This window comes from Cuculus canorus, chromosome 2, assembly GCF_017976375.1.
Source record: "Cuculus canorus isolate bCucCan1 chromosome 2, bCucCan1.pri, whole genome shotgun sequence".
In the NCBI taxonomy this organism is placed as follows: domain Eukaryota; kingdom Metazoa; phylum Chordata; class Aves; order Cuculiformes; family Cuculidae; genus Cuculus; species Cuculus canorus.
In genome coordinates, this window is record NC_071402.1 from 132,072,036 (window position 1) to 132,093,898 (window position 21,863).

The window sequence follows — 21,863 nt, forward strand, 5'->3', positions numbered from 1 at the left end:
ATAAATTGCTGTCTCACAGCTTGTATCTTTTCTGAGATTTTTTTCAATATATATAAGATGCCATACTTGTACTGTTGTATGTTCTCTAGGAACATTCTACCTATTGTCCTGCACCAGAAATACTAGCTTAGGCCTCTGCATTATGGTTCCACTGCTCACCTTATCTGGCCTGTCAACAGGACATCAGTCGTGAAGCAGTCATCCATCAAGCCAAATACCTGTACTTAGTTAACCAGAGGTAGAACTGCTGATGCAGAAGATAATTAAGCATTTACAATTGCTCTCAGGTTTTGAGGCTTTGAAGGGTAATAAAAAAAAAAACCAAACCAAAAACAAAAAGAAAAAAGTCTTAGCAAATTCAGTCTATTCGTGGCTAGGCAACAATATGAATAGTCTCAAGAAATACATATATTCCATCACAGTTGAAATGCAAATAAGTACATTTTTCTTCATCCTGGAAGATGAGAACCGAGAACTTTATATTCCCTTGGGAAAGAAAAGTCTATGTTAAAGAACATAAACCATTCTGGTGTTGCAGCTTTCTTCTTAGAAACATAGCATGACGTTTTAGTCATGAAAGCAGAAGCATAACTCTGTTGAGTCCTAAGGACAAAAGAGTTCCTCTAAACACTTCCTAAGATTTTTTTTTTTTATGTCTACAGCCTTAAGCTTAACTAGTCGGTCTGTTCTTATACATTTCAGGTGTAGCTTGTGGGGAAAAGTCTTATATCCACCTACTTAACCTGCTTTGTCATTAGACAAAGTGTGAAGTTCATTAAAGTCCTCCATCATAAATTATCCATCACATATGTTAATGACTTTGTACTAGGAATCGAGATTTTATAGCCAATTATCAGTGGGACAGTAAAACCTTTCCCTTTTAATAATGAGTTCAGTTCATACTCCTAGTGGTTCAAAGCCATTTGTTAAATTGTCATTCTGTAATAAATCTTTAATGATGGAATAGCAGTATTCTCACTCATAGTAGACAACTGCCCATTTCACAGCCTTGTGAAGTTCAGCTCATAGGAGCTGAAATAATTGAGGAACTGCTGCACTTGGAAAAGGAATATGTCTCAAGAGGTGGGCATCTCTTTTTAGTACCCTCCTGGACAATGCAGGACGAATGCTCTGTACAACAGTATCCCAAGGTCTCATCTTTCCAACATCCCTCAGATGTTTCTGAGAGAAGGAAGAAGGAAGCATAGAGTGAAAGTCTTTAGTCAGGAGGAGAAAGAACAGGCAAAACATGAATTGCTAAAGTCCAGAGAACATTTTTTCAGCCTTTACAGTGTTCATCTTCTATTTCATTGTCCCTCCCTCTCTGTCTCACCCTTTTCCTCAACTCTTCTTTATAGCCACTTAACTGCTCTCTTTCTTTCCTACTCTAGCATGCCATTTGCTGTGATTGTATAACCTGTGTGATATAATTGTCTGATATTCTGCTATACAGACACACACAGCCAAATATAAAAGGACTGTTTCTTTAAGAAGATTTTACACTGTGTAACAGAAGGGGCACCCTTGCAAGGATGGTTAGATCAGAGTGGAAACAAGACTGAAAATTTAAAAATGGCTCATTCATGTCCTTTTCATTTCAGAAACTCTGTATCTGCATCAGTCCAATTTGCATGTGATATTTCTAGTTTCTATGTTTCTATGCTTTCTATGTATTTTTTCTATATCACAATAAACTCTCTACACACTTGCTAAATTTTTTTATAATGTGGACAAAGCTTACAAATACAAGCACCTGAAAATTAACAAAACCAAAAAAAAAAATCATAAACTTTTCAAGGTTCCTGATCATCTGCTTTCTTGCACTTGAGTGGCACTTGCTGTGAACTTCTGGAGATTATCATCTGTAATCACCCTAAAAGATATGTTGACATCATACACACAGTAAGGCATCTGAGGTGATGACACACTTCAGAGAACCTTTTTCTGAAAGGTACCATTAGATGGGTAGTAAATGGGGTGGAACAAGTAATTTGCAACATGGATTAAAAAAAAAAAAAAAGTCATTTTTCTTTCTTGGCTAGAGAAATATCTGCAAGCAATTTGAAATCTGTTCTGCCTGGGTTCTAAGGGAGTCCTAACTAGTCTGTTGAGAAAAATATTGAGCCATCTGAGGGGAAAAGAAGATGCCAAGGGATGAATATGCCAAAAACTTTTTAATGACAGATTTAAAAAGGTCATTTTCGTTCTACACATTAATTACATATAGAATGCGAATCAGAGGTCATGGTCTTTTTACTTCTGCCTTTTTTCCTCTGTTTTAATTTGTGGGAACACTCTTCATTACATTCCATTGTCTGGTCAAGACATCCTAGAGTAGGCTCTAGGTATTGCATTCTGTTTGTACTTCACCAAGATATTACTTTTGGAAGGATGTTTGTTCCTTTTCTCCTCTTTCTTTGTTTTCTATCCCTATGCAGTGTATCTTTACAATTCTCTTGACTTCTTTTTCTAAGCCCTTTATTTTCCTCTTCCCTCTCCCTGTCTTTTCTTACCCTTTATTCTATTCCCTTTCAGTCTCTCTTTTGTCTTTTGTCTCCTCTGTTGTCTTGATTTCTGACCCTTTGTCATGAAAAGTAGCTTCATTCATTTATTTTCTTTTTGTTCTGTTTGGAGAAGGCTTGGAAGCTGTGAAAATCCTTCCTGAATCCCTTTATTCTGCTTATGTTCTTGACCTGTTTTTCATCCAATGTTCTTAGTGTACCAGTGGTTATGAGCTTTTTATGCTTGTCTTGCATCTTATATAATAATGAGTGTTTTTCTCTCTCTCTCCAAAGATGTTCCACATTTCCACTAGCTCTAAGCCTTCCTACCTTGTAGAGCTTCTTTTTATGTCTTCAGTGGTTTACTCCATTCATTTATCTTCCTTATGTGCTTTTTCCATTGTTCTTTTTCGGCTGGGTAATTTTCACATGGGGAGTTTGGGTCTTAATGCCAGCTTTTCTGAGGAGATAGGAAGGAGGGAGAGGAAAACACCGTAGGCCAGATATTCTAGAGATGGTATAGGAAAGAGTTATATGGGGAGCAGAAGCTAGTCCATGAAGCTTGTAGGATTAAGGACCCTATGTAGGACTGCAGTTTGGTATTTTTTCATTATAAAGTGGATGGAAAATGTCAACTGGCCCACCACCTCCTCTTCAAAATGAATAAACATATAAGCAAATTTGTGGTTTTCCATGGTACAGCTCTTACTAAGACTCTATACCTGTCATACAATGCTATTCTGGCTTTATTGCATTCTACGCTAAGGCAGCGTTAGTGACTGACTTCAATATAGATATTTCATAGACAGTGTGAAAAACCGGTGCTGTCGTGGTATGTTTTCATTTGATATTTTATGAAATCAATTGAACTACAGCTCAGTGTAAATAAAATTTAGATGGGACTTGCAAATAGTATAATGTATTTGGTACTGTGTCTGTGTGCAAGATTCTAAAAATATTAAACCTTTTGTCTAGCATTCTCATTATCTCAAAAAAGAAAAACCCTTCATTGTCCTCATTTGGATCAGCTGAAGGACAATAAAGCAAAATGTTCTCTAATTTGTCAATAACTTTTGTTTAATACGTTCCACAGAGGCTTCTTTTGGTAGGCTATGAAGTATCCCCATGCCATAGTTATCCACATCCCAAAATATTGTAACAACCCGAAGTTCTTTTTCTGTGATTGAGTCAGACTGGAAAGATCCCTTTAAGGTTAATTAAAACAAATTTAAAACAACTCAGAGGTTTATGGAAGACCTTAAAACAAACTCTTACTGAAGCTGCCTGTACAAGTTACAGTTACCTACTGAAGGATTTACAATATATTTAAAGCAACTTGAATTTGTCTCTTCCAGACGTGAATTATAGAGGCAGAAATTTAACAAATGCTGAGTGGCATAAATGTGTATTATTGGAAAGATTTATTCAGAAAAAAATTACTTATAGTTCTATTGAAAGTAAAGGCAGCGTTTCAGAATCTCAAGAAAATTCATAAAGAGCAGTAAAATCTTGACTTAGTTCTGTCAGTCAGTAACTGTCACTAAACACTTATTGCTTGGAGGGAATTGTTTCTTTTAACTTTTCTATTATTGTCCATTTTCATTCAATAATTTCTTGATTGCATAAGTATATAGTTTTGCATAGCACATAAGAGCACTTGTTAAAAGTTCATTTCTGGTGAATATACAGTTTGATATTTATGCAATGAAAGTTCGCTGTAGGATGGGGCTCTGAGATAAGGTGCATCTGATTTCTAAGATTCTCTTTAAAGTGAACATTTGCCAACAGTAAATAAGTCACAAATCTGACACAGGAAAGGGAAGAGGAGAATTTGTTTAGTTGCAGTAAAAATGCAGCAAAGGATAGCTTTTTATTTGAAGTTTTATAGCTTCTGTTGTAACTATTGACATAAATGACACATATTGTAGAGCTATGGCATATGTTGCTTTTGAAAAAAAGACATTTTCACTTATTCAGTGAATCGAGGCCTCATGTTACTCCCTGCAGACCATGTCATACCCCTTTCCAACCTCTCAGGACCGATGACTTATCCAAACCAAACATCTGCTTTCCCGTTCAGTGCAATTATGCAGTGTGCTGTTAGGGGCAGGTGGCTGTTAATCGGCAGATCATTAATGTGGCAGGCCACTCTCTCTTTCTAGCCTTAGAAAGGTCACAAGGTGTTAAGTTCCCTTGCTCCAGGCTGGTAAGATGCATATCCTTTGATTCAGTTGGATTTTTTTTTTTTATGTGTAACCGCAATTGAATTACTTCATACACTTGTGGAGAGGCTTTTCATTAAAGCCTTTTCTTTTAAAGAGAAAATATTGGTTTTACAGCATAAGAATGATGCAACCAAGAGATGTGTTAGTGTCAATTATACTGTAGCTGTCAGAAAGTTTGAATGCTGAAGTCTGGTGTGAATCCTAATCAGGTAGCAGTGAAGATGCTCAGCTGCTACTCTAACACAGTCTCCAGCTGTATGTGTCAATTTTCTGCAGAATTTAATTTAGCCCTAATGATGAAGAAATCTCTCTATTCACACTGTCCTGTCAAGTCAAACTTTGGACAATCTAAATGAAGTAGACGAGGCCTTCAGGGAGAAGTGGCAGAGTGACATGCTGAAGAGATTTCACTTTCTTTTCCATTGATGCAGGTTATATTGAGGAAGCCTGTATTATTCCATGTCCCTCAGACTGCAAGCTCAGTGAATGGTCCAACTGGTCTCGCTGCAGTAAATCCTGTGGAAGTGGGGTAAAAGTTCGGTCTAAATGGCTGCGTGAAAAACCCTACAATGGTGGAAGACCCTGTCCAAAGCTAGATCATGTCAATCAGGTAATTTGATTTATATATACATTATTGATATAGCTTTTTCTGTACCTTAGATAACCTTTTTAGCTGTATTGTTTGTTAAGTTAGAAAAACTACACAACATAAGGGACAGATGCAGGTAGAACGAGGAGTATGTGTTGAGTTAGATATCCTCAGTCAGCTTAGGACCTGCCTTCATTAATTCCTCATAGGTAAAAGCCTATGAACTGCAGATCGTAAACAATAAAAATTTCTTACATGCCAGTAATAAAGATCACTTTTCTGAAGATCTTCTCCTACAATGGGTAAAATGTCTTATTGCAGATGCTCAAACTGGTAATATTCTTATTGTTAATCCCCATCCATCTTAGATCAGAAAGCAAATTAAAACTTTTCAAACCAGCATCATCCCAATGTCCCTTAGTGAGTTTTAGTCAAGCTAGAGCTTGACCCTTTGGGCACAGATGCTCTGACACCACATTTCCAGTCAGGAATGCACTTCTGAAGTCAGTCTCCAAGTTGGGCCATGAGCTGTACTTGTTTTTCCAGTACGGAGCAGTCTGGCTGCACGATCTGGATCCTCTTCAAGTGAAACGAAGCCAGAAAATGTGATCCAAGAGCACACTGGGAGTGCTTTGACCACTAATGAGCATTTAATCTTTGGGACCAAGTTTAGCACTAGTCCAGGTCAAACCCTTGAAGCTTATTTGCTCATGTTTGCTTGGAGAGTTTGAGAAAGAAAAACCTTGCTTCTGAATTAACTTATGCTCTTCAGAGTTGATATTTATTCATATTACTGTTGAATTTAATTTAGTCTGCAGAGACATGTTAAACAGCTAGACAGTCTTCTCGGTAAATATGCAAAGACTGAAGAAATAAAAGTACTGTCAATTTGCATTTGAATAAAAAATGCATATACTTAATACTATCCTATTGACATTTTGCTAGCACAGACTGAAATGGCTTGTTGATCTAATTTTCCACTTTAGGAAATGTAATTAGTTCTAATTTAGAAAATAATAAGTGTTAAACTGCAGCTAATAAAGTAAGTTTGTGATCTACTTTAACAAAATACATACTAGAATGAGGGTTGTTGGATTTGGGTCAGCATGTAAATATGGTTTAAATTAAGAGAAAGTGTTTCAATAGGAGCAAATTATAGTCTATACAGAAGACTTTTTCCTTCTTTAATATTCATGTAGTACAAAACAGCTCATTTTTCTGCATCAAAGGTGATTTTCCTAGAGGTCTGTTAGCCATTTATATGTAACGCTATTGCCCTCTACTGGTAGTTTGGCTCGAATTAGATTTCTTGCAGTGCTACATGGTACCTGCTAAATAATAATAGATGATTCAAAATGTAATTACTTTAAAAACAAACTTGAAACTTTTGTGAGAAGGGAACTATACAGATAAGATAGGAATCTCAAAGAACATAGAGGCTGTATATTTCAATTCTAAATATATTCACTGTCAATTCAGAAACATGCAGGGAATACACTTGAATCCTAATTTTCAGTCAATTATTTAATCTCAATGTGATCCACCACTCACTCAGCTGGTAAAAACTACTGACTCTTCATAATATGTATTTCAGTTATTAAATGTAATTTTGTTTATTTTTGTATTCACTGCTTATACACACTACATGCTTATCTGCATATATATGAAGCACAATGGCTAGACTGGGTCTTTGGTGCCCACAAGTATATGGAAGATGTACAGGGCTATGCTGTAAGCTGAGATCTGAGAATTATGGACTCTGGGGAAAGAGTGCAGTGTGCTATCTAGCCCATGGAAGAGAAGATGGGAGAGAAAATGCTGGCAGTCTGCTAACATGCATAAAAGGCTGTTGCAAAGAAGGAGTAAATAATCCATTTTCTATGGCTGTCATGGATAGGATAAAAAGCAGTAGGCTTAGACTGCTGCAAGCAGATTTTTGTTAAGCCTTGGGAAAACTTTCTAAGGGCAAGACTACCGAAACAGTGAAATAACATACTTAAGACTTTGTCAAGTTTTAAGAGCAAGTTGTTCAACATCTCTCAGGGCTGACATATATGACTATTTGGGAGAGGGACTGAACACAGTGAATGCTTGATGTCTCGTTGAGCATCTTTCCTCCTGGGCTGTGCATGCGTGGGTGACCCCCAAACCACGCTCCATCCGCATGAAGCCCGTTCAGTACTCCATTAGGCTAAAGGTCTTCATAATTACAATAATAATACAGTCAAGCTTATTATAAAATCATGTTGATTGCCTTCAGAGGATTTCAAATGAAGAGACTAAGCTGAGGCTGTTAGAGAAAATAAGGACATCTCTCTCTTTACTGGCTCCAGCCATTATTTGCCCCCTTATCCAGCAGGTGGGCATGCAGTCCTCACACCACCTAACTTCCATGGCCTGCAGTCATAGTAGGGTCAGGAGAATTCTGCTAAACACATGCAACACAATATAGAATTCTCCCTTGGCTTTCTGGCAAGATATCCAATTTTTATGTTACTGGAAAGGTTGTTGAATATGCAGGGTTAATGTATCTCTTCTTATGCCAGCCAAGGTTAGACATACACAGACATTTCCCTAAATTAAGGCTTCCCTATTCTCATTTTGGAAATCCTGGGCAAGAATAAATGAAGTGCCACTTCCCATGTGACTACAAGTTGTGCACTGAGTCCAGTACCTTCCTTAACATGTATTTACACCATCCATCTTTACACCTGAGTTAATACTTATTTACTTCAAAAAAGGCCCAAATATGCTGACTGTGCTGGTCTGCTTGTGCATAGGCTGGTCAGCTGTGTAGTGATATATCAGACTTCTTATGCGTTTATTGTTCTAGTGGTGTTGGTTTTTTTCGTGACTGGTGGTAATTTTTTGTAGGTTAACTGATAAACTATCAAACCATCATCCCTGTTTTTCCACCCAAGCAGTGTTGCTGAAAAGAAATCAAGTACTTGTTTGAGGCAGTGTCTAGAAATATTAGTTGTGTGACTTTACATCTTGAATGATATATGAAATTAGCTGGTATAAGATAATTTTAGTGGCAATGGGCTTTAAGTAATCTATGTGTAATTAAGATATTCAATGAGTGACTTAGGAACTCTCACCCTTTGGAAGGGTGAGAACTGCTAGTTACTTTTATTCCCCTGAATCTATGTCCTTAATATTGTCAGAACAATTTCAGTGACAGAGAAGTCCGGTATCCTCTTTATAACCAATGAGAATTTTCTCTTATCTTGGAGAAGCTGGATTCCCTTCTGTGTGAAGTTAGTTGAGTTCATTATAGGCAAAAGGAGAAAACAGTTTTGTTGTATGTTAGAGACTGAGAAATAGGCTAGCTAATCTATTTGTTGCAATTTATAAACTCTACTTCCTTTCAAGGGTAAACTTCTTGCAAAAAAATGGCTCATGACAGCAAGGGAGATGCAAGAGAAAATTTTGAAGCCTTTTGCTTGGCAGACGTCGTAGAATATTGTTTGTAGTAAAAGCTAAATGAATGCTATTTAAATACCTATACTTCACTCTAATAATTCTTTTTTTTATCTCTGCTTTTTTGGGGGCTTCATGAAAATACTTTCTTCAGGCTCAGGTAAGAGTTTCTCAAATAGAGAGATAACATTAACATGTGCTTCCTGATTTTGTTCCAATGTTTAAGTTGTCTGTCCTTTTTTTATAGTGTATGTTTGAGGAAATACCTGGAACACTGCACGAGGCATTATAAAATATAGTATTTTAAATCCCTATTCAAATCTAAACATAATACTAATGCTGGTACACGAATACATTAGCGTGATATTAAGTATCTACAATGAAAAGTAAAATGAATCAGTATGTATTGGTATAATTTACCTTGAACTCACCTCTCTAGAAATACAAAACACCACAACTAGTAGCAGTCGGATAGAATAGTTGAGGAGAAGTGTGAAAGACAGAAGCAAAGCTGTAGTGGAGTTTTAGCAGCATTTTTTAAAAAGTTATACTTGTGAGCTAGCCCAGGTACAGATTTTGTGTTAGGCGTGTTGATGTTATTAGTAGAAACAGTGTAGTGTGTGTCTAGTGGTAGAGAAAAACAGAGTATCTGTCATTAGATGTTTAGCTTCTGAGTTTTTTGTTATTTCTGTAGTTTTCTGTCAAATACTTTATCTGTATTATTACTACACCCTCTAAAGCAGCAAGTTTACATTTGTTATTTGTACCAATTTTTTGTATGATCACTGTTGCATGTTTATCTCACTTGTGTGCAACAAAACTGATGCTTGATGTGGATTCCAGGTGTATGAGGTAGTCCCCTGCCACAGTGACTGCAGCCAGTATGTATGGGTTACTGAGCCCTGGAGTGTCTGCAAGGTGACCAATGTAGACTTAAAAGAGAACTGTGGAGAAGGTGTTCAAACGAGGAAAGTCAGGTAAAACAGTATTGCTCCTCCTTCACTTTAGAGAACTTCCACTTTCTATCACGTCTCTATTTAATTTGATGTAATTGTGCATAATATATAGTGGTAAGTCCAACCAAAGTATACTGGACCAGGAACTTGGCTGATGAGAATCAGAAGAGCTTTGGTGAGTGCAGTACAGCTCTGTCTGCTGGTTATGGATTATGGATGTTGATTCCTTGCTTATTAACTACTGTATGTTATACTTCTTATACAACTTCAAACACTGCAATGTATGATTTTAGTGCTTTTCTAAAAGGTAAAATGGTCCTCTTTCTATTTATGAAACTATGTTTTTTTAAAAAAGCTTTCTAAGTACTTATACACTTGGGAATAACACTTATTACAGGAAAAGTGGAAAAAGCGAATGAAGTGAAGTAGAAGAGTGCACAAATGTATTGTTTATCAAATCTGATCTAAGCACCTTGTAGGCTTACTCAACTTCCTAGAGCTCTAATCAAAGTTTAATTAAACTTAGTCTCACACAGTGTAGTAAACAGCAGAGGCTGGAGTTGGTTGTTTTGGGAGGATGGTGGGAGGGACATGTTTAAATAGCTGACTGCAAAGCAACACGCAATTTGAGATTATAAATTTGAATAATAAAGCATAATAAAAATTCAATTTGAAGGACCAAAGTGGGAGTTGTATGCAGTGATGAGAATGAAGAAAGGAAAGACTGGGGATCAAAAAATATCATTAAAATGAACCCTCCTACAGTAAACCAGATGCCCAATTCAGTTGCTAATTTACCTCTTAGGTTTTGGATCGCTAAATGTTCCCTTTTTCCCCTGCCACAAATACTTAGAAATGGGCACATTTTGAAAATTTTGTTTGCAATAGAACTGTCACTTCAGTGTAACTCTTTACTTAAAGAAGGTCCCAGTATTACTCTTTGCTTGATCAAAGTTAGAGACTACATACATTTTTTTCAAGCAGTAGCATCTAAACAGATTCCCATGAGAATTCTCTTAAAAAAGCTCCCAGAATGAAAAATAAGAAGTAATAAGTGTTTGTGTTGAAAAATAGACCTTGCCACTACCATCAAAGATATAGAAAGTTATTTCAGCCCTTTCAGACTAACACCATCTAACTTTAATTTAGTATCACATAATGCTATTAGTGTACTAATGCCACAAAGTAAATATGTGCTTATACTGTATTCTCATGTTTACTGTAGAAAAAGAAACAATTCAAAAATTGATTTAGTCCGATAATATATTTGTGAGAAAATAATATGGTCTATTGAAAGAAGCTTAGAATATTTCCATGAGTGTGAAAGCCTTCATATTGATATGAGCTATTTCTCTTGCAATTCTGGAAAACAAACTCAAGCCTCTTAATTCGAATGATACTAGTTTTGTACTACATAGTCTTCTGCTGACAGGTGGAAGGGATAAGTTAGCAGCAGATTCCACAGCATTGGAATACTGTGGGATGAAGACTGTCTCCTCTTAACTGGGCTTCAGGGTGCTAATTTAATACAATGGTAATTAAAAAGCATATGTATAAATTACAAATTAATACTAAGAATATGAAATTTTAAAAGTTCTAATATTTCTACGTTTAAAATTATCAGTTAAAGCATGCACAAAATATGTCAAATCTATGGCTGATTCACATTATTCTTGCTTACTGTGGTAAGCTATCATCAAATAAATCACCTGCCCAGAAACTCTCAGAAAATCACTGATAGGGAATGTCTAAATTCTGTGCATTTGATTATACAGTTGTCATCTGTAAAAGTGAGGATTATCTTTGGCTCTTCAACTTTTCTTGGATATTCATATTTCGATACTTAGTTCTGTTACCTCAATTACTTGATGATTGTCATGTGCTGACAAAATGTTAAAATGCTTCACTGTGGAACAAAGTTACTCTACAAAATCCATGGCAAATGCAGTTTATGTGCAGTTCTTTTTTTTTCCAGGTGCATGTTAAACACTGTGGATGGTCCTTCTGACACTGTAGAGGACTATCTGTGTGATCCTGAAGAGATGCCACTTGGTGCTAGAAAATGCACGTTACCATGTCCTGAAGACTGTGTTATGTCTGAATGGGGGTCATGGTCTCGATGTTCTTTGGTAAGAAGTATCCTGAAGTGTAGTGTTTATCATTTTAGGAGGATACTTTAAATATGTATACCTGACATGTTGTGCAAAGATGCACAGATATGCAGTGATTACACGTATAAATATGTATATTTACTGTCATCTTTAGGCTCATTGATAGTTGTTTGCAAATGAAGCGTTGCCAGTATTATCCATTAAGTGAAATTGTTGCAAAGCACAAAATATAATGTCAGAGTTTGGGGTGAGTTATCTGTGGTGGAGTAGCTTTGGCAGGGGGTTGTGAGTCTGTCTTTGAGCCTAGTGTGAGCGTCTCCATAGCAATACAGTCACCATACAAAAAACTGCCCTAGATCAAGACAGAGCATAGAAAGATAATTTTGTGTCCTCTCTCCCCTTCCTGCCAGCAATTGCAAAAAGAAATGTAAAAAAAAAAAAAAAATCAAAAGAGAAGAAAGTATTTCAGGACCTGAGTACTTGGGCTGTGGTGCACTGGCATTTGGAACGTGAGCATCTGAATACCCATTTTACCAATGAAACGATTTCAAATGCTAGTGCTGAAATATGAACTTGTTAGGACAGTACCAACGTTTTACCAAGTTAGAGGCTGTTTTATCTTGGGTGGTATCAAGGTGAAACAGCTAAATTCTCTCTAAAAGGAAATGGTTTCTCATAGGCAACAGCCTGAGCCTTCTTATATTTGTGTTCTGTGAAGAAGTTACTTAAAAGATTATTAGAGTGTTGCCCAAAAAGGCATCAGGATGCCAAAATACTAAAGCTGTTCCCAATCTCCCTTTCAAGCCGTGCAATGGAAGTAGTGTCCGTGAAAGGTCAGCTGAACCCCTGAGGCAACCAGGCGATGGAAAGTCTTGTCCTGCTGCCACGGAGACAGAAGTCTGCACTTTGAACAAAAACTGCTACCACTATGACTACAATGTGACAGGTATTTGTGGTGCTGTGATCCAGTGACAGCTTGGAACTACAGCTTGGTTCATTCATTTTACAGGACAGAATTTTTCAGATTTCTGTTCTTATCTGTAGGGAGCTGTGGAGCTTGTACTGAAAACTGATTCAGGCTGTTTGATCCACATAGAATATTGTTGGACACTTTGCAGCTTGGATGTAGTGTGCATGCTATAACTCCAGGAAATTTACTTCTATGATCCATTTTGTGATTTGCTCAAAATCCATGCAGATTAAACCAAATGTGAACTTTTCAGGAAGGCATTATGGCACTGACTATTTGCAGTAAAAGTGGTTGTTACTAAAAATGTGTAGCAGCTGGGCTCCATGAGCCTTTGCATATGTAAAAGCTGCTTGAGAAAATTATTTTAGGCCATCGGAATTAGAATTAGATGGGAGAATGGATCATTATGAGTTTTAGCTAAAATGTCTGCTACAGTAATGAATTCCCTGTTTCCAGACTGGAGCACATGTCAGCTCAGTGAGAAGGCTGTCTGTGGTAACGGTATCAAAACACGGATGCTTGATTGTGTTCGCAGTGATGGCAAATCGGTTGACCTGAAGCACTGTGAAGAGGTGAGTAGGTACCTGTGAGTAAGCTGCCTTCTAATGATGCTCTTTAATGCTGAGCCAACTGAGCTATACAACATGTAACCCATCTTTGCCAGATGTTTTGCAATGCTATTCATGGATTGTTAAGTACCTCTGAAATTAACTATACCAACAACAGTGATTTTTATACAATTTTCTTCAGTTACTTTTAAGTGCCTCCATGAACATACACTAATTATTATGTCCTGAAGGAAATGACTTAGAAAGAATAATTAATAAAGTAGAATAAAGGTAATAAATCTTAATCAGAACTCTAATCATCATTCTAATTTGATACAATTCCTGCATGGAGCCTTGGACAGCTGCCAATATCAATCATTTACCCAATGCGTTGGAAAATATTTCTCACGTGCCATTCTGCAGCTGGGCTGAATGCTAACGTCTTGTCTCCAGCTGTGCAATGCAAAAGATACCCAAGCTACTGTGAAAAAATGTGCAACATGAATGAAATATTAAACAGAAGCAGAAGTTGGAGAAGTAGCGAGTAGAGGGGAGACTTAAATTTTGAAAGACTCATTTTGCAAATGTTCAAATTAACTTCAGATTTGACAGCAGTGGTTTTCTGGCATTTTGTGTGTTGGCGTTAATGTTTTCAGTTGCACGGAGAGAATAATTTGAAGGAAAATGTGAAGACAACACAAGTGTTGTATTAAGGGCAATCCTACATGCATGTCTGATGGAAAATAACTGAGCTTGTTTCAGCTGCCATTCTTCCACCACCTCGACATCAGAAACAAAATCACTTCCTACATGGGCCTAAGACAGAGTGACCTCCACAGCAGCTTTAGTACCAGCCCCTTTGTTGTTGGACCTTCCTGGCTAGTAGCTGCTATTCGGGGCATGCCTGTAGAGAAGAGACTCTTCAGAAGTGGAGGGAGTCTGGAGACCATCACGTACCTTGCACTATAGTTTTGTAATGGTGTATCTGACCTACTTAGGCTTCTCCAGCTCCGACACCCTGGCTTCCTGAAGCCAAAAGTTCTTAGAAAAGGCAGGAGTTTTCTGCTGAGGCTGGCACCCTACTTTTGTCTCAGGTTCCTCATTCACACATAGTTCTTTGATTTATACTGAAATCTAATAATTTGATTATTTCTGTTTCAGAAGAAAAAAACCTCAGGGTCTGGCTACCTACCAGCAAGCTTCTCTGAAGTTAACAGGGGAATGCATTAATGCATTCTGTTAATGTTTTAATGCATTAAAGGGAAAAAAATTTGCTCTCATGTTATTTATAAAGGACTGCAATATTGATTAATTAATGCCAAGAAATTATATAACATATCTATCCACATAAATATTTCAATAGAAAAAAATACTTTTTTAGGTTTTAAGGGGAAATATATTTCTTTTACCATAAAGTCAAGAAATTATTCCTGTTTTAACCAAAGGTTTTCAGTAATGTTTAGAACAAATGCGTAAATTAACATTGAAATCTCATTGCAGAAAACCTCTGGAGCTTTCCTGCATTTAAGAAATGAAAGTTTATTACTCAGAGAAGTAATTAGTGCCACAATAAAACATCTCAAAATCTACTTGTCATAGATGACTGGCCAACAGACATCACTGCAGTGATCCTGGCTTTATCAGCAACCACTGTGATACAGTCTCACTTGCTCTTTTGATTTGCTAGACCATATGAAGACACATCTTCCTGCAGAAAGTCCTGATCCACTCCACAGTTATGCCATTAATACGATTTGTTGAATTATGGGTGTGTAAGCAGTGGTACAATAAGGTCAAAGGTTGATCCAGTAACTGTAAGGAGTAAAATCTGTTAACCTGAGTAACAAGAAAGCCAAGCTGTTCAGATCTTACCAGATCTTTTTGCTCATGATGTGAAAACCAACTCTGTGACTTTCCAGCTTATGAGAGGAGAGAAAGCAGTTATGAGAGGAGTGCAGGAAGTTTAAGTGAAGTTCAGAATACGGTGCATGTGCTTAGAAAAGTTGATGATAAGAGAAAGATTAAACATCTTTGTAGTGACTTAGCAAATGAAATTTCCCCTGAGCTATTATAAAACTTTATGCTAGATGTGTGAATAAAGCAAAAGTTTTGTTTAATTTATATGTAGATACATTTTAAGAATTATGATTCTCTTATTATATGCAAACAAGAGAGCTCAGACTAGTTAAACCTATCCTGGTGCCTAAGAAAGGAAGACATACGACTGCAATGTTTGACTTCCTATACATAATATGTGGTGCAAGAAACTAATAAAAGCCATATATAAAAAAACTCTTCGTGCTGTCCTTTGACTGTCATAATCTCCAGGTATGAGCATCAGCGTAGTTAAATATTAACGTTTCTTCTAAGCTCCTGTGTTCTGGTTTCCTAATGCATCTATATGAACTTGTTTGTTTCAGTCAATCAGCTAAAGGAGCAAGCCATTCATGCTGATTACTGCCAGGATAAATCAATTTCTAGAGCCTATTTCCAAGTCCTCATTATGTTAGCGTAGTTCCCTTCAAATTCTCAAGGCACAGTAATACTGGATTACTTGGTCTCTAACTCTACAAAATTAGCACATCATTAAGAACCAGGCTTGTCTTTACCTTGAGTATTTGAAAATGTAATCACCTCAAACAAGCTGGGTCTGGTCATATTTATATTTATGGACATATTTCTATCATTCACTTTCAATTAAAGATCAGAAAAGCCTAGGAACAAGCAGTTTGTCTGCATTAGAAATCAAACTTTTCTGTTTTATTGGCAAATAGTCTGCTTCTCAGATTATATGATTAACCTCCAGCAGAGGTTAATCTGCAGTGCCAAACATTCCTATAAACAAATACAGATACTTTTTGTGGATCACAGGATTTATAGAGCATGCCGGTCTGGCAGCCTGCTGCCTCTGGTGTGTGTGACCAGGGGAGTACAGGGAGCTCAGCAGTAGCTTTCCGTATAACTCCTCCAGTATTTGCCATTCTCAAATCAGAAACCACAACTCACCCATAACTCAGGACCTTTCAGGTGAGAGAGCTACTGAACACTTTTCCAGATGTTTTCTAAGCTTTTCAAGGTGAATTGTGGTTCATCAATTGAAAGAACAAGAAGGACGAGAAAAGAACATGTGGTTAATACCAAATTGAAGCCTGCAAATTGTTCCTCAAATCTACTTCAGCAGCACTTTAGTATCTAAGACATGAAAATAGCATTTCACTGGGTGTGATCTGGCCTTCAGCTTTCTCCACTTCAGTATATCTCTTGGGCTTTTCCTTCTCCAGCAGGCAAAGTCCAGCTGAGAAGGCCAGTCTTGAAAGAGAGAAGTTCTGTTTCTGTGATTGACAGGAATCAAGTCAGCCAGATATATAAGCCTTTAATCACAAGATTTACCCCAAATATTTACTTCAAAGATGATTTGCTAGTTTCATAATTAACCAAATTCCAGATTATCCAAAGGTTTCAGGTGCTGCCTGTGTGCAATAGCTGGATAATTAAGGTCGTGATGTACCATAGAGAAAAGCCAAGAACTTGTTCTTTGATGTATACAACAGAACAGAGGTCTAAAACCTCATTTGTCTCAGTAAATGGTACTGCAAATGCAAATGTAAGAATTGATGAATCTATCAGTGTGAGGCATTTCCAGTACTTGCAGTAGTTTATTTATGGAGGACATGTTAATGTTGTGCCTAATTATTGCTCACACTTGCAGTTAGTAGGAAATAGTGGTTTTATTTCCTTTTTCAAGTCCTAACTGCTCGGTTTTTGTCATTAACCTTTCCAGTCATTAAAATTAATAGGTTTTGAAATGTCTAGCTTGGTTTATTTTAAAAAAAAAAAAAAAAAAAAAAAAAAAAGATTTGTGGGGATTTTATCTGCTTAAAGATATCCACAACCGCCTGGGATTCTGAAGTGCCTCAGTGATGACCAAGGAGGGCCAGTGGACAATCTTTTATGCTGGGAAGCTGCTGTTTATATTGGCAGGATTGATTTTCTTTCACATTTTATGTCATACACACTATAATCGACCTATCCTTTTAAATTGTCCTGAAGCTGTGCAGGCTGCAGAGATTATTATTGTCATGTGAATATTCATGCCATCAGTTGTAGTCCATCTTGCATCATATATTCTCACGTGTGTTCATGTAAATATCTTTCTTCCTTGGATGGGGAAAATCTGGAGCACAGGACTTTATAAGGACATAGAAATGGCTTATAGGATCAAACCAAAGGACCACGTAGCCACTGTGCTGCCTTCAAGCACAGCCATAAAACTCTTCCTTCCCTGGGGTAGTTCCATCATTTGTTAGTGTTAGCTGACTCTTGCCCAGAGAAGAGCTCAGTATAGAATGTATTTTGGGGCAAACGTGTGAGTTGGGTTATTTTCTGTGTCCTCTTTTCTCATTCTCCTCCAGCAGTTGCAGCTTTTACTTTAGGGATGTTAGAGTGTTCTGCCTTTTGCAAAGCTTTTCAGAAATACATGTATAGCCATACATTTTTAGAACAAATTATTGTCAATGTCACATCAATATTTTTGCGTATAGTAGAATGGATAACATAATATGTGTAATAAACTTACACACCATGTCAGGAAAAAAACAAGAGAAGAAACATAAGCAGATGCCTAAGGAAGAATAAGGATTGCAGACATATATGGGTTTCTATCTACATTGCTCACAGCCTCCACCTGTTTTCTGCTCCTGCAAACCATTTGCCCGATGTGGTTTCTGTGTGTTTAAACTTTCATATTTCTCTTCCATTAACTTATTCAGCCTCTTTTGAGCTCCTGTAAACTGTTAGCATCTGCAACATCTGACAAATAAACTGACTATCCAATACGTCCTCCTTCTTTTGTTAGTTTTGAATGTGGCTCCTAGCATTGCTGGAATTCAGCTGTTAATGGCTGTTGATAGTTCAGTATTTTTAAACTCCTATTTCAAAATACTTTATTGATACTTTATACATTATTTTGTCCTTTACCCATTGTAAAACTTAATACTTTAGAGCTGTAGCCCTCCATTTATAGGCTCTAATTTAGAAAACAATTCATGAAAATAGGATTTAAGCATGTATTTAAAAATCAGCATATGCATTAGGACTATCTTGCAGTGAGATTTTAAAATGTTCTAATTGCATTAATTTTTATTTGAATGACTTCATACTTGCTTAAAGCTTTAATTGTCTCTGACTGACCATGTCCAAATGCATACCTACACCAATGACACTGAGCAGGTATTACATGCTGACCACTAAATATTTTCTTTTAGCTTGGTTTGGAGAAGAGCTGGCAAATGAATACATCCTGTGTGGTGGAATGTCCTGTAAACTGTCAGCTCTCTGACTGGTCCTCTTGGTCTGAGTGTTCTCAGACATGTGGCCTTACAGGTCAGTATTTACCTTTGGCTTATTTTAAACACTGTGCTTTTTTTTTTTTTTTACTAAACAAAATAATATCTCTTTTTGCAGAACTGGAAAATGTAGGAGAGTTTGGGGCATCTTGATTTGCCTTATTAATGGAAATAATGTGCTTCAGTGAGACTTCACTCACTGCAGATAATGAAAATTTGACCCAACACAGTTTCTGATTCCGGGAAAAAGAATGATGATCTCGTGAGACAAAAATAAACTCTGATGTGAATTTTTATTTTTCAGCCAATGGGTGGGAGGAAAGGAGGGAGGAATTTCCTCATACATTTCATTAGTGGTGAGTTTAGAGCAACTAAGCTTGCTGAAGAGCACAGTAATTAAACCAAATAAATTTACTCATCACAGAATTCCATTTTTTAAACACTGAACAAGGGCAAGGGGACAAATTACTTTCAATGTGATCACATGAATTTGTTTTTTTCCAAAATGTGGCTAACCACCATCTAAGGTTTTTTAAAACAAATTATGTCAGGGAATGGATTTTGAAGGCACATTCTAATTATGGAGGAACTCATTATTTATTTACATTCGTATGTCTCAGAATAAGGACCTGAAAGCACTATTGTGCCAGGCATACAGACTACTGAAAGAAAAGGGTATAAACCCATCTATGAAACTGCTTCATTTTCTAATCACATCTGAAATATGTCACTACAAATTTTGGATGGTTAGCAGGGTATGGAAGTCAATTTCAACTGCTGGACTCAGAGTAAAAGGATATTCTCTCTCTTTATGTTCCTTTGAGATTGCACCACTGAGAAAAAGTCTAGGCAAAAATATCTGAAAGCTCTGGCCATTTCAGGATGCCAACAGAAAGACCTATGGATTTTTCGGTGATAACCTTTGATACTGCAGTATCTAATAACTGAATAATGTTTCAGTTCTTTGAGCTTCTCTCAAAGAATGACTTTACAGTCAAATAATCTACATTTCTATATCCAAAATAATCCTTGGAGAGTGAGAATTGAAGCTCTGTTGAAGGCTTAAGTGTGTTGCCAGATTTTCTTTTACAAACTTCTGTTTATATACAAGACCGAAAAACTGACTGATATTTTTTTCTGCAGGAGAATTATTGTTGCCATGCTTTATTTCAAAAGGTAAAGGGGAATCATTATATGAAGTCCCTGTGTTTTCTAATTATAGATTTTATATTTTTTTTGGTCGAAAAACCTGTCTTAAACAGTAATATAAAACAGCTTTCAGTTTTTCAGTGATAACCACCTCACATGTAAGCCTTAAAGCTGTGATTTTCCTATCAGGGAGGAAGTTTTAAGTTACTGCTGTTCTTCAAGAAGTAATAAATATCTAATAAACCCAGTGATCACAGAGCTGAACCACTTTTGAGCACACATGCAAATACCCATAAAACCAAGAAGTCTGTATATAAGAATTCTGCTCGTTGCTGTTCTTTGGGGTTTTTTTTCTCCAGCACTTTTCAGGAAAATCTTTTTTTCTCCCGTGATATCTCAGTTGGAGCAGCTGCAAATCCAAGAATGATGAGGCTCCACTTGACAAATGCCTTTCTAGCTAGCTGCAGTGAGCACAGCTGTTTCTGAGATTGATATAGTTCTGCTGCTGCATTGCAGATTGAGTGGCTTGCTCTCAGTAACAGATTCATGTCAATTCTAAATGCATCAGATTGAAATGTGGAATTAAAGATAAATTGTTTCGGCCAACTAACACTGGGTGTTTTGTAAGTAAATCTATGTAGTGCCTCAGTTTATTATAAGCCTTAGTATATAAATTTAAATATATACCTCTTATTTCAGACTTGATTCATATGTTTGTATGCATAGTGATTAAAATACCACAATTGTGTTAGTTTTGTGGGAACCTTTGTGAGGTGCCAACTCTAGATCAGACACGGTGCCACTACTTCTGGCACAAAACAAATCCTTTTGTTATATCACAACCTCTCTGTAATGAAGCACAATGGTCTAATGTCTACTGCAAGATAAAGAAGCAAGAGTTGCAGAAAAGATAAAAATGTCTTCCTCTTTCTGTTTACATAAGTATTTGAAATAGAACTTGTATCTCAATGATGCTGGGTAGCGTGCTACTCATGGTTGAAGAGAAGATTAAGGTTGGATAAGCCTATTCTATTTTAATTTTCTTTGGGCTTGAGTGAGGAATCCTCTATATCCCACAATATCTGCATGTCACATTATCCAGACAGACAGTGAGGGAAGGTTGCAAGCTGTTCCTGACTGCTGGAATCAGATAATCATGGGATACATGATTCTGTATTAACTCTGGAAAGAATAGAACTTGTTGATCTCTTCTGGCAGCAAACTCCAGATGAGGAGCTGAAATCTCCACTGAAGTGCCACAAACACATTGCCACATCCCCAGGCTTCTGAACTATGAAATTACTACTTTTGTTTGCTGTTACAGGAGTATTCTGAAATCCTAATCAGATATCCTCCTGCAATTCTTGAAATATAAATAATAGAATATAAAGGGTCTGACTTGGAAAATATAAATCCATATAACCGACAAGAGCCAGCAGATCTGCTTTGCAAGCCAATTTGTCAAATATGGAAAAAGTTACTTTATTCATACAAAGCAGTTTTCACCAAAATAGAACCATCTTGAGGAATAAATCAGTCTAACCACTTTGTTGTTAGTTATAATTGCTGTTTCTTATTTACAGGGAAAATGATCAGAAGAAGAACCATAAATCAGCCATTTCAGGGTGATGGGAGGCCTTGTCCATCTCAGATGGAGCAATTCAAACCCTGTCCAGTAAAACCTTGTTATCGATGGCAATACGGACAATGGTCTGCATGCAAAGTAGAGGTAAAAGCCATACAGGACTTTCGAAGTTATGGAGTTTGTGTATCCAGGCATATTTGTGATATGCTTGGATACCTGCTTCATAATACTGTAAGCAATTTGCTTCCACTTCTCTTTTACAAAACCTAAAGATTTATTTCTTAGAGTTCATATTTGTCAACAGGTATAAAAATATCCTACATATATTCAAAGTATAAATGTAAACTTTGGTACCTGAGCAGCATCTTTGCTAATAATTGAAATCCTTCTATTGTAAAAGAATATCTATGGAATTAGATTGGCATCCTAGAAGAGATCTCCACTTGAGATACTGCCATGGT

General features: G+C 36.8%; 1 protein-coding gene across 1 annotated transcript in view; it reads left to right on the forward strand.

Moving 5' to 3' along the window:
• THSD7A (thrombospondin type 1 domain containing 7A) overlaps positions 1-21,863 on the forward strand; it is a 280,961-nt gene that overhangs the window by 240,354 nt on the left and 18,744 nt on the right. The window contains exons 15-22 of the mRNA XM_054059364.1: positions 5,158-5,336; positions 8,893-8,898; positions 9,582-9,715; positions 11,670-11,823; positions 12,610-12,751; positions 13,232-13,347; positions 18,588-18,705; positions 21,401-21,546. Coding sequence (XP_053915339.1) covers positions 5,158-5,336; positions 8,893-8,898; positions 9,582-9,715; positions 11,670-11,823; positions 12,610-12,751; positions 13,232-13,347; positions 18,588-18,705; positions 21,401-21,546 — 995 coding nt within the window. The remainder of the gene's footprint in view (positions 1-5,157; positions 5,337-8,892; positions 8,899-9,581; positions 9,716-11,669; positions 11,824-12,609; positions 12,752-13,231; positions 13,348-18,587; positions 18,706-21,400; positions 21,547-21,863) is intronic.